Source organism: Coenobita brevimanus, chromosome 97, assembly GCF_032717465.1.
Source record: "Coenobita brevimanus isolate Jiangsu-jjx chromosome 97, ASM3271746v2, whole genome shotgun sequence".
Lineage (NCBI taxonomy): Eukaryota > Metazoa > Arthropoda > Malacostraca > Decapoda > Coenobitidae > Coenobita > Coenobita brevimanus.
In genome coordinates, this window is record NC_137050.1 from 38179521 (window position 1) to 38193431 (window position 13911).

At 42.0% G+C, this 13911-nt stretch overlaps 1 protein-coding gene across 1 annotated transcript in view; it reads right to left on the reverse strand.

The window, feature by feature from the left end:
• The window catches only part of LOC145413658 (uncharacterized), a 365386-nt gene that overhangs the window by 161537 nt on the left and 189938 nt on the right, over positions 1-13911 (reverse strand). Inside the window, exons 3-4 of the mRNA XM_080283314.1 lie at positions 9270-9412; positions 256-403 (exon numbers count right to left, since the gene is read on the reverse strand). Of these exons, the coding sequence (XP_080139440.1) occupies positions 256-403; positions 9270-9412 (291 nt within the window). The remainder of the gene's footprint in view (positions 1-255; positions 404-9269; positions 9413-13911) is intronic.

A 13911-nucleotide genomic window follows, 5' to 3' on the forward strand; every position in this document is an offset into this window, starting at 1 on the left:
GCTGCTACAACAACAACTACTACTACTGCTGTTGCTGCTGCTGTTGCTACTGCATTTGTTACTATCTGCAGTTGTTACTGTCTGCTGCTGCTGCTGCTACTGCTAGTAATACTAATACTTATTAGTACTACTACTACTATATGTGCTTCAACTAGTACTAATAATGTTACCACCACCACCACCAACACCACCACCACCAGGATTACTGAACCTACTAGTACAATTAGTACTACTGTTAGTACTACTACTACTGACCAGCAGATATGGTGATCCCTACTGGCATGTGAGGTGGTGTTTGTCAGGTGAGTGACGTGCGCCCGGTGCACCTCATACTTGAAGTGTTGGTGACATCTCTCCCAGTCACTCTGGATGTCTCGGATGCAGTTACTGTGCGATAGGTATTCTGCAGAAAACCCAGGAAACTGAATAAATGAAAATAATTAAAATGATTTTGAAGTGCTTATACTATGCTTACCGTAACTTGTAGGAGTGACCTTGCTCTCTCTCCTAACCTTGTCCCCATCCACGGACAACTGAACTTATTCAACTCCCATTATCAAGGATATATATATATATATATATATATACATATATATATATATATATATATATATATATATATATATATATATATGTAGCTTATAATTCAAATAAAAGATGTATCACTAATCTAACAATGGGAGTGAGGTAGGTTCAGTTGTCCACAACTGAATTTTGTACTTCATCTCAGTTTGTTTTCATTAGTCTATCATATACAGTTAATGCACAGCGAACATGAATACTATATTTACCCAATTAAGCTGTTAAGGCTTAACAATGCTATGATGGTGAGAAACAGATTAAGGATGCAGACAAATCACAGAACCTATGACATAAGGATGACATACAGGGAAAGGCACACTGCAAGTCTGTTCCATCCGTCAAAAGTGACCTGCATTCACATCATCTGTCACGGTTTCACACATTGCGTACTCCACAGTTAAGTAGGTATGGCGCCAAATGTATTTGGGACTTGCATTACTTGCACGGTTCAGCATTGACCCATGACGCCGAAATATTCTTCCTAATAAAACGTGACGGAACGGCACAGATACGAACCAGGTACGTGACTGTGGTGGACCATCTCACGGAAACAATTCTGACGTAACAAATACAGGATGAATAGCGTGAATTGGCCCGAAGACCCCTGGTCACATTTGATCTGTCCCCTCTAGTTCTTACTACAGTCGTTCTATTTTATGAAGGCAGTTTGGGTGGGGCGATCTGGGACCTCACTCTGTTAGCTCTGTTGCCACATCGCCGCCGATACACGTGTAATTATTTGTGTTCACCTCTCTCTCTCTCTCTCACTCTCCTATTTTAAGCTAGTAACTACTTGTAAATGAATTTTACACACACTGTATAAGTGTAATTCAATAAAAAAGCTATAGTATAGTATAAATCTCGTAAGACTTGTCATTGTTGCTTTTGCGACGTTGTCAGGTGGTGACACGAGGGATAGCCCTGTGTGAGCGGGTCATACTCGGTCAGTCTCCCGCCATGGAAGCTATATAAAAAAACGCACCTATAGACTTTTATCTCAGGGGTGTTGTGGAAAAAAAAAATCGAAAACAAGAGAAAAAATAAAGAAAATACAATTAGTAGTAGTTAATATAAATATGAGAGAGAGAGAGAGAGAGAGAGCACATGTGTGGCGACGATGTGGCAACAGAGCTAACAGAGTGAGATCCCAGAGCACCCCACCCAAACTGCCTTCATAAAATAGAACGACTATAGTCTCACCATCAGTGTGCACTGCTCTCACTTTCTATTCACTGTATAGCTGAAAGTCAATATTTGTCTCCTACCACTTCACTTGGGGGCTATGAAAGCCTGTTCCTTAACAAAGCAAGCTTGGAAGACAGCAGTCTATTCTAGATTTCATCCACGTCATCATCCACCAATTTCATCAGCTAGGACGAGGGTCCAGATTCTGGAGAGCTATGTGAATTGTCATCTGAAAATAGTCTTCGTATGCGGGTCTCACAGATTTAGGGCTTTATAGCTAAGTCAATAACCTAAGTCCACAGTCAAGGTGAGTTTACACCCGTGGGATCAATGGCGGGGAAGCTAGACTTCCGGACAGAAATTAATTTCCAGTCTTGACTTATCTTTGAGTTATCCATTGGTCAGCCCTTCAGAGAGTGCATCATAACACCCTGACTCCTCCATTAATCCATCGCTGAATCATTTATCAACTATTCCAGTGCATGGCCCGTCAGGTAGGCCGTCGGAAGTTAGCTCTCCTTCCACACCATATTATCCAAGATCAGTACTCTCGCGGTTGCAGCTTTCCGCTCTCTGACGCAATAGCCTGTCAATCTCCAAGAAAAAGGCGACACTCCAGTGAATAAATGAAGACATAACACAGTCATAATCGTTGTCAAGAGTTGAATATAATATAATACCATTGTGTTGTAATCATCCTTTTGGAGGGACTAACGAATTATTAGGGACTGGAACCATATTGAAATACTTTTAACGCAACGTAATTTGAGCGCGTTCACGGAGGCAGCGAAGGATGTAAGGCAGAAAAGTACAAGTGAAATCGTGATGGTCTACTGTGTGGGAAAGCAGAGTGCCGACATGGCAGCTGTGTGTGGAGTGGATGAATATGTTGTGCTGCAACAGTGTGTCAAAGTTTAGCGTAGAAAGGCAACACACACACACACACACACACACACACACACACACACACACACACACACACACACAAAGTTGTCATTTGTGTAGATTCCACGGCGTTCCGGTTACAGTGCTATTATGTGATGAAACTTGGACTACTGGCCACTGAGACTGATTCCTCTTTATGTATGGCCGGATGCTTTAACCTCGGAGGGGTTGGATATGAACAAATTTCCTTCATGTCGCGCTTCCTCCGCCATCAGACTACCCTCGTTCCATCTCACTCCCTAATTTATATACCTCTCTATCCCGTCCATTCACCTCATTCTCTGTCTCTCTTTCCCTCTCTCCCTCTTCACGTTGGTCACATGCACTCTCCTAGTCAGTCTCTTACCCTCCATTATCTCCACATGACCATACCATCTCAGTTACTTTTCCTAACAGTTTCCAGTATGTCCATATCAACACCAAACCTCTCCCAAAATTCCTCATTTGTTTGTCTATCTCTCCATGTAAGTCCACATGCTCCTTTCATATAACTAATTTCCCCTCGCCTCACACTTAAATTGTGTCCTTATTTACAGTACTGTAGTAAAGAGTTTTATTTGTTATGAAGTGTGAGCAGAGATTCTAATAATATCCAGCTAACTTAATCTTTTTGAATATTAAGTATTACTCACCTTCAACAACTCTTCTGTATTCACACATTTGTTCCGGTGCTCCTGTCACTGATGAAAGCACTGCTGGAATTCCTTTTTTGCTACTCATCAGGACACTTGTCGTTTCAGAATGGATTTCTTCAATCGTGTGGAAACAATTCCTTTTTGTCACCATCTGCCATTTGTGGAACTATCAGAAGCTGTGCGGTGTTAAGTCAGGCGAATAAGGTGGGATATGGGACAAAGAGATATTTTTTCCCAGCCCAGAACTGTTGGGTAATGAGCTATACATGGCTGAACGCACTCTTGTGGTGAAGCACCAGCCACCAACCAATACGCTTCTCAGATCTTTTGCGTCTCACGGCCTCACGCAAGCATTTTAACACTTCCAGGGAGATATGCTGCATTGACAGTTCTATATCCAGGGAAAAATTATGTGTGCACATATCCTAGCATATCAGTACGTGAGAGCAGCATGACCTTCACTTACTGTCTTAACTGACGAGCTTTGGGGGTCTGGGAAACATTGATGTCTTCCACTAGGAGATACTTATGACACCGGATAAGAACGTTTGATCCAGTGTACAGGGATCAGTGAGGATGGGGGAAGAAATTGCACGATGCTGTTTTTTGTTACCTATATTCATGTTATAGCTTTCCAAGCACTACCGAAAATCAACAGTAGGTGGATTACAAAACTTTAAATTTACCTTTTTTACAGTACACTGGCGCGTGGTATCGTATTTTTCTGCTGATACACAGCACCTGTAATGACACGAATCGTTGCCTACCCAGAATTATTTGATATAAATTTCTGAACTTTTTTATCATACCGCAGATTGATTAAATGTGTCTGCGACGGTGATTAATAAGTATAGGTACTTCATCGATGTGCAAATATGTAAAGGATACGACCTGTCTAATTCCCGTCCACAAACAAGCCTCTACAATTGAAAAAATCATTTTTCAAGACAAAATAGGACTGACACGTACTGTACGTCGCGCGTTCTTACGTTAACACTTGTTATTTACACATATACCCATCAGATTGCTCCCACAGTACTGTACATATTCGAATTCATTCCTTTTTTTATCCATTGTATATATTAGCTGCATACCATGTCCTCAACTAGAAGGGTTTCAATAATATTGTCACACGCCATTCTCACTGGACAGGGACTAATTCAGAAACCAGTTCGGTCATCCATAAATATAATTATGCTCTTTGTCCTCCTGTCTTGGTCTGTACGTATAGACTGGGTTACCTCTGCAGTATCACTTTATCCCTATTCTTTTTTTTTTAATAACACCAACGATAAAAAGGAGGAATGGGTATCACAGAGTTTTCCTGCGCTCTCAACTTTAGAGTCCAGGCTCTTTAGATGGGCGTGGTCAAATTACTGTGAACCACGTACGTGAAATATGGATTAAACAGTCAGTTTCAGGACATTGTATGTGTGGACGGGGTGGGGGTGGGGGTGTTTCTGTGTGTGTGGGGAGGGGGTGTTTGTGGGTATGTGTGGGGAGGGGATGTCTGTGGGTGTGTGTGTGGGGGGGGTCTTTGTGTGTGTGTGGGGGGGGTGTTTGTGTGTGGGTGTGTGGGTATGGGGGGGTATTTGTGTGTGTGTGTCTGTTTTTTTTTATGCGAGGAAGAAGGAACCAAAGACCACGAGCCCGTAATTATTGTTCCTTCCATGAGAAGAACAAAATACAATAGAGAGCCAAATTCAAGATCCGGTCATTTCAAGATGCCTGGACACACTGCATTTGAAAGACTGGAGATCATAGGAAGCAGGAAATACAGACTGAGGGAGACAGTTCCAGAGTTGACCTGTTGCATAAATGAAAGACTGGTAGTAACGGTTAACTCTTGCATTAGAGAGTTGGACAGAAAAGGAATGAGAGTTTACTGCTAGACGGGTGCTACGCGCCCGTCGTAGAGGAGGAGGAATGCATGCAGACAGTTCAGAGGAGCAGTGACCATTGAAGTAGCGATAGAAAAGAGATAAAGATGCAACAGTGCGATGAAGAGACAGAGGTTGAAGGGAGTCAGTAAGAGGAGGAGAGTTAATGAGACGAAAAGCCTTTGACTCCACCCTATTGAGAAGAGCTGTATGTGGGGAGCCTCCCCACACATAAGAGTTGTACTCCACACAGGGGCGGATAAAACCCCTGTATAGAGTCAACAGTTGTGCAGGGGTAAAGAAGGAACGGAGTCGGCTTAGCACACTTAATCTCTTGGAAGCAGATTTTATAAGATATGTAATATGATCTTTCCAAGATAAGTCCCAAGTAAATGAAACCCCAAGCATGTTCAAGGATGATGCAGGATTAAGCTGAATATTATTAAACATTACTGGGTGTACCTGCGGAATATTCCGTCGGGTTGATAGGTGTAAAAACTGAGTCTTTGAAGCATTAAAAACAACCAGATTATTTTTACCCCAGTCAGAGATACGAGCCAAGTCAAGACATTAGGTGTGCCATAGCCTCGTCTCTTGTTTGTTGAAGTAACTGCTGAGATGGACGTTGTGGGAACAGAATGGATAGGTGAAAGGTGGAGTCATCAGCATATGAGTGGATAGGGTTAGATGTACAGCTTAGAAGGTCATTGATGAGTAAAAGGAAGAGAGTTGGTGATAGGACAGAGCCCTGAGGAACACCACTGTTGATAGATCTAGGAGAAGAACGATGGCCGTCTACAACAGCGGCTATAGAACGAACAGAAAGGAAGCTAGAGATGAAGATACAGACAGAAGGATAGAAACCGTAAGAGGGCAGTTTGGAAATTAAAGATTTATGCCAGACTCGATCGAAAGCCTTTGAGATGTCAAGTGCAATGGCAAAGCTTTCGCCAAAGTCCCCAAAGGAGGATGACCAGGAGTCTGAAAGGTAGGTGAGAAGATCGCCAGTGGAGCGTCCCTGACGGAACCCATACTGACGATCAGAAAGAAGGTTGTGATAGGAAAGGTGCTTTAAAATTTTTCTATTAAGAATTGACTCGAAAACTTTTGAGATACAGGATGGTAAAGCAATTGGACGATAGTTAGAGGGTTGAGAATGGTCACCCTTCTCTGGGACTGGCTGAATGAGGGCAAACTTCCAGCAAGAAGGAAAGGTATGAGTTGACAGACAAAGGCGAAAGAGTTTGCCTACGCAGGGTGTAAGCACAGAAGCACAGTTCTTGAGAACAACAGGAGGGACTCCATCAGGCCCATATGCCTTGTTAGTATTGAGGCCAGTGATGGCAGAAAATACATCAGCTGAAGAAATTTTAATGTCAGCCATGAGGAAGTCAGAAGGGGGAAGTGATTGAGGAACAGCACCGGAATCGTCTAAGGTGGAATTGGAGGAGAAAGTCTGTGTGAAGAGATCTGCTTAATCAGTAGAAGAAATAGCTACAGAGCCATCAGAGTAGAAAAGAGGAGGGAAGGTTGATGAAGTAAAGTTGTTAGAAAGGTTTTTGGCAAGGTGCCAGAAGGAGCGGGAAGAATTCGAGTTGGAGAGTTGAGAGCATTTTGTACGGATGAAATTATTTTTAGCAAAGCGAAGAACAGACTTAGCACGATTCCAGGCAGAAACGTATAAAAGATGTGATTCAGGGGTGGGTTGGCTCTGGTACCTTTTATAGGCCCTCTCCTTGTTGCGGACAGCATTAGAACAAGAGCGTGATTAAACCAAGGCTTTCTTGCATTAGTCAGAGGATATGAGAAAGGAATGTATGCTTCCATGCCTGAGAGAATAACCTCCGTAATGCGCAAGGCACACCCAGATGGCTCCCGGCCATGGAAGCAATAATCATTCCACTGAAAATCAAAGAAGTACTGCCTGAGGGCCTCCCAATCCGCAGCTCCAAAGTGCCACAGACATCGTTTCTTTGGAGGGTCCACAGGCCGTACCAGAGCGATAGGACAGGTTAAAGTGATAAGGTTGTGATCGGAGGAGCCCAATGGAGAGAAAAGATTAACAGTGTAAGCAGAGGGATTAGTAGTAAGGAAGAGGTCAAGTATGTTGGAGCTCTCTCCAAGGCGGTCAGGGATACGGGTAGGGTGCTGTCCAAGCTGCTCTAGGTCATTAAGGATAGAAAAGGTGTAAGCTAGTTCACCAGGTGGATCAGTGAAAGGAGAGGAGAGCCAAAGGTGGTGGTGAACATTGAAATCTCCTAGAATGGAGATTTCAGAGAAAGGAGAAATGGATAGAATGTGTTCCATCGTAGAAGTAAGATAGTCAAAGAATTTTTGATAGTCAGTAGAATTAGGAGATAAGTAAACAGCGCAGATATATTTAGTCAGAGAATAACAGGAAAGCCGAAGCCAGAGTGTAGAGAATTCAGAAGAATCGAGTTCGAAACACGAGAGCAAGATAGGTCATTGCGTACATATATGCAACATCCACTTTTGGCTTTGAAATGAGTATAGAGAAAGTAGGAGGATACAGAAAAGGGTTTGCTGTCAGTTGCCTCAGACAGCTGAGTCTCAGTTAGAAAAAGAAGGTGAGGTTTAGAGAAGGAGGGGTGGTGCTCAACAGAGCGAAAGTTAGAGGAAAGGCCGCGAATGTTGCAGAAATGAAGAAGAAGAGAGTCAGACAGTGGTTCCAGGCAGCTCGAGTCATCACCGGGAGAGGGGCGGAAGGTGGGGGCATTTATGGTCCCTCCCTCTGGACTCCGAGGCTACGTGTAGTGCTGCCATGACTTTTTTTTTAAATTTTGGAAAAGGAAGTGTAGTGTGTACTGTGCATGTAGTTTGGTGTTGATAGTTAGAGAAACTTGTATTGGAGACCATGCTGGTCTACTCTCTGTGTTACTGAGACACTGAAAAAGTTCAGCAAAGGGGGATGGTCGGGACCTAGTCCCGAGGGCTGATGAAACGGGAGCTCCAGCTCTCCCTGTCATCAGCTTTCCATCCACCTTGGGAGTACTGCCCTGCTCGACTGGTGCTACAGTCTACTACAGTGTGTGTGTGTGTGTGTGTGTGTGTGTGTGTGTGTGTGTGTGTGTGTGTTGCTGACCCACTCTGATTGATAAACTTACCTACTGCATTTGGAAACGGTATACATTTCCACGATAATATGTATGATAAATGAAGGCGTGTGCCATTGTCTGTTTATCCACACGAAAAGGACTGACGCCTATTCTACCCTCCAATTTACATACAGAAAGGGACAATGCAACAAGACGCTTCAGTTGTGTATCAACATAATATGTTTTAAACGTATTTTCCAGCACAATGGCGCGAAACTGATCGTGTAGACCAGATATACGGGTACCACGTACTGGGAGGTGAACATTAACAAATGAGTGACTTGATCAATGAGTCTCAGTTATCACAACCTCGAATATTAATTCATTGGTTGAGTGAGTTTCTCAAAGGATAATATAATCATCTGACGTTAGCCAGAAAAAAACGAAAATGTCATCAGTCGAAGTCAGCGAGTTGATGAAGCTATCGTACGCTATGATTAATTCATAAGTATTATGTTTGGATATATTTACATTGTCGTTATATGACATTAGATTAAGAAACACCAACCAACATCTCTGAAACAGTATCTTAAAAAAAATGAGTGGAAGAACAAAAAATATGTAGTAGTGACGATAGAAACTACTGCAAAATATGGTCGCTTGTGTGAGAAATTGAAGGAGTAGGTTACAAGCGTAATGAAAGAGAGTGGTACTCATTTTGCAATAGGAGACTTCATACCTTGATACTACCTTGATTTATTTAACTCTTTTTTATATCGACATTCAGTGACAGTAATAAACATATAGAATATTACGTTCTTATAGACACTATAAACACCTGAGGTAGAGGTGATATTAAATCTAAGCCAAATATCTCTCTCTCTCTCTCTCTCTCTCTCTCTCTGTATATATATATATATATATATATATATATATATATACATACACGACCCCATATGACAGTGAGATGAGATGCAGCAACTAACCATTCTGAAACACCGGGTCGTCACAAAGGAAGGCAAGTGTGGAGCGGGCGCCCTTGAGATGTTCTTCCAGTCCGGCTCTCTCCACTTGCGACAGACACTGCGCCGTGTACCCGTCCACACACCGCATCCCACTCTTGAACGCCCTGGCCACACACAAAACAGTTACACAAAGCAGTTCATTAATATTCTTACGCAAGATGGATAAAGGCCACCATTCCTTACTTCTTAACTTCCCGCTTCTACAGTGGGTGGGACTGATATTCTTTCGAAGTAAGAATATAAAACCACAAAATATGAAAACCACAGCAACAAAACGCCAAATAACATGGCTCCATGTACGCCTATCAATTCAGTCATTATACAAGCCTTAGAAGTTCTTGACTTCCCCTCACCGGCAAAGGATCCACATACAAAGGTGCATTTTATTATTTGGTGGACGGAGACCATTCACTTGTTTGCCAAATAAAACCCTTCAAGCGGATGACGTACTATTTTACTCTATTCTTGCTACCTGTAGAAGATTTTATTTTTCTACAGACACCTTTAGTATTGCAGAGATTATAAACAGCCTCCATTAACCTCTTCACAACTTGAAGAGAACAACCTGTACTTTACGCTGGATAAATCATCCATAAGTGTTTGGGGTAGGTGGTGGCGACCATCATCCACTCACTTGATGTAGTGCTGCCTACTTCTTCCTTGGCCTTTATCATTCTTATTCTATGCCTGCCTTCCTCTCTTCCTATATCTCCCATCTTTCCTGTCACTTCTTATTGCTTTTCTTTTCCTTTACAGGTGGCTTTACATTGAGTGACTAGCCAAATGGTTTCCTGTAAGCCAAGAAACCATTTACAATGCTGGGTGGTAACCATGTAACCAAACCATTCGTGCTCCCTACGAGTCAGCAAGTGGGTTGGTGGAGGGTTAATGCCCATCCCCGTAAAACAAATAACTCAAAGTCAAATGGCCATCCCTTGCGGGATTATGGCATCTGGCAATAGATAGATAGACAGATACAGTACTTGCCAGAGTGCCAGAGGATTTCCTAACCCTCTTCAGGCCCACAGTGAGGGTGGAGGGACATTGGTTACAAGACTGTGACTGTGACTTAACTTATACCTTGTCGTGGTGTAGTGGATTGCTGCCTGCCTTTCACCTTTTTTTTTTTAAATGCGAGGAAGAAGGAACCAAAGGCCATGAGCCCGTAATAACAGTTTCCTCCAAGAGAAAAACAAAATACCACAGAAAGCCAAATTCAAGATCCGGTCATTTCGAGATGCCTGGACACACTGCGTTTGAAAGACTGGAGATCATAGGAAGCAGGAAAAACAGACTGAGGGAGACAGTTCCAGAGCTGACCTGTTGCATAAATGAAAGACTGGTTGTAACGGTTAACTCTTGCATTAGAGAGTTGGACAGAAAAGGGATGAGAGTTTACTGCTAGACGGGTGCTACGCGCCCGTCGTAGAGGAGGAGGAATGCATGCAGACAGTTCAGAGGAGCAGTGACCATTAAATTTGCGATAGAAAAGAGATAAAGATGCAACAGTGCGGCGAAGAGACAGAGGCTGAAGGGAGTCAGTAAGAGGAGGAGGAGAGTTAATGAGACGAAAAGCCTTTGACTCCACCCTATTGAGAAGAGCTGTATGTGGGGAGCCTTCCCACAGATGAGTGTTGTACTCCACACAGGGGCGGATGAAACCCCTGTATAGAGTCAACAACTGTGCAGGGGTAAAGAAGGAACAGAGTCGGCATAGCACACCTAATCTCTTGGAAGCGGATTTTACAAGAGATGTAATATGATCTTTCCAAGATAAGTCCCGAGCAAATGAAACCCCAGGCATGTTCCAGGATGATGCAGGATTAAGCTGAATATTATTAAACATTAGTGGGTACACCTGTGGAAGATTATGTCGGGTTGTTTGGTGTAAGAACTGAGTCTTCGATGCATTAAAAACCTGAGAGTCCCGGGTTCAATTCCCGGAATAGTGAAAATACTCATATATTGGGTGGACTCTTCACAACTTGCTGGGTCTTCCTTTGCTTGATAAAATCGTCTGGAAGAAGTCGGAGTAGCATAAAATACATCGATTGAAGGGGTTAAAAGCAGCTTCTTCTGTAAAGCTACAACTGGCGAACAAGGCTCCATGTTGCCTCCATCCCCGCTCCGAACACTCGCTCCACCACACTGTTTTCTCCTGAATTTATTTCAATTATTTTATTTTTTTCATTTTCATTACTTAATAAATTGATGAGTGTAGATATTATCGGCATTATATATGGAGGGAGGGAGAAGGAGGGGTAGACCGAGGATAAGGTGGAGGGATGGAGTTGAGAGGTATATGAGGGAGGGGAGAGTGAGTTGGGGGAAGGGTAGTCAAATGGTGGGTGGCAGAGCGACTTGGAGGCGTATTGTCTGCGGCCACCCTTTGCAGGATTAGGGCGTCAGGATATATATCTATATCTATCTATCTATATATATATATATATATTGTTACATAGCCTATGATTTCATCAACCTTTGTATAATTCTAACGTACAGTATGCTGCAAGTTTGATCACGATTCGCCTCGTGGCTTCCATAGTGACCAGGCTTGTGTGTTCTACCTCACTCCCCCCTTCTCCCCCTTATAGTAGAGTAAGTCGTTCTTTCTGTTGTTCAGAGCAGGATTGTCAAATCTTTGTCCCCTATGGCTTCATTTGCGCGTCCTTCTTACAAGTTGTATCAAGCTCTGCCGGCCCCTGTATAATGAGCTCAGTCTCTGCATTAACTGCCACTTAGATCTACTCCTCATTTTGTTCACATCTCTGTCCTCCCCAGTATAGTGTATTATTATTTTTGTGAGTGCTCAGGAAGTTTCCAGCCATCTAGCTGCTGTATAATTTGAGTATAAGTGTTGTTACCATTTTTCTTGTACTGTATGGCCTAAGGCGTTAATTTGTAGGCCTGGTAAGGTTTTTGTGATTCATGTACAGTTTTTAATGTCAGCCATTATTAATAATATTTTGTACCTGTAATAATATATCTTGCTTTAACTGAGCATTATCCGGTTTTCTCATTTATCAGGGCTGACTTAGATAAATTTGCTCTTGCTAAATTCATGTTAATAGAGGCTATTCCAGTTAACCATATATGTAACCTGTTTTGCCATTACATTATCCTTATGAGTCCTGAGTGTTTAGTTGTTAGTTTGAGCATTAAACTTTAACTTGTAATTTTACGTAACTCTTTTGTTTTGAACCTGGAACTTTGCGGGACAGTAGTGATTTTAGTATTCTCACTTGAAGTGTTCATTATCTCTCTCTCTTCCGTAACATAAATTTGGGATATTATCATAAGGATATTGTTTGATATTTTGTGACTGTCATTTATTCATGATGTCTACTATTACTACTCTTGATGAAGCCAAAGATTTTTTGTCAAATGTGCAAACAGTGTGTGATGTAGAAAACAGAACAAAGAATGAACTTAAGCTTGTTGCTCAACAATTGGGAATTGCTGTTCGCTTTCATCATTCTAAAGATCAAATTGTTGACATGATTAATAAAAGCTTGTTTAATGTAACTCCTCCAGATGAGCAAACTCAGATTGAAATAGCTAAGTTACAGCTAGCCCTGCAGGAGGCTCGTGCTAAGGAGGCTGAGTCTCAGGCTCGTATTCAGGAGGCACAGGCACAAATTGAAATTGCTAGGATTCAGGCAGACCATGAGTATCGCATGAAACAAAGTGGAACTGGATCATCTACATTAACTCTGATGATTTTGATATGGCTAAAAATGTTAAACTTGTCCCTCCTTTCTTTGAATCTGATTTAACAAAGTATATTCAGTTGTTTGAGAGGGTAGCTACAGGTTTTAAATGGCCCAAAAGGTATTGGCCAGTACTCCTTCAGACTGTTCTCACCGGTAAAGCTCAAGTAACTTATGCATCTTTGCCTCAGGATCAATCTGATAATTATGATGTAGTTAAGAGCTTGATTCTTAAGGCCTATGAGCTTGTTCCTGAAGCCTATAGAGTAAAATTTAGGACAACTTATAAGCAAGAGAAGCAATCCCATGTTGAGTATGCAAAAATCAAAGAAGATCTGTTAGAGCAGTGGTTAAATTCTAAGAACGTAAATTCTGATTTTGATAAATTTAAGCAGATGATTTTGCTGGAGGACTTCAAAAGGTGTATTAATAAAGATGTAAGCCTATACCTTGATGAGAAAAGAATAGATAATTTGTCTGATGCTGCAGTTTTAGCTGATAAATATGTTCTCACTCACAAGAGATATTCTAAAGAAAAAAGGAAACCTGAGAGTAAGTACGTTGCCTCTACTCAGAGTACAGGTAACAGGAAAGAGAATAAAGATGATGTTTCTCAGGAAGTAAATATCAGCTCCACCTGAAGATTTCAGAAAAGTAAATGTACTTATTGTAGTAAGCTTGGTCATACTACGGAGAAATGTTTCAGGAGACAGCGTGATGTGAACAAAAAGGAGTCTTTAAATATTCAGTCAATTGGTCTAGTGTCCACCCTTGAGAGTTCCCAGAATTCTTTAACCGAGTTAAGTGAACCTGCTTTGAGGGGTAAATTAAATTCTCATGATGGAGCTCCTCTTTTGAGCAGTAACGTGGGTGACACTCTCAAGAGTTCATGT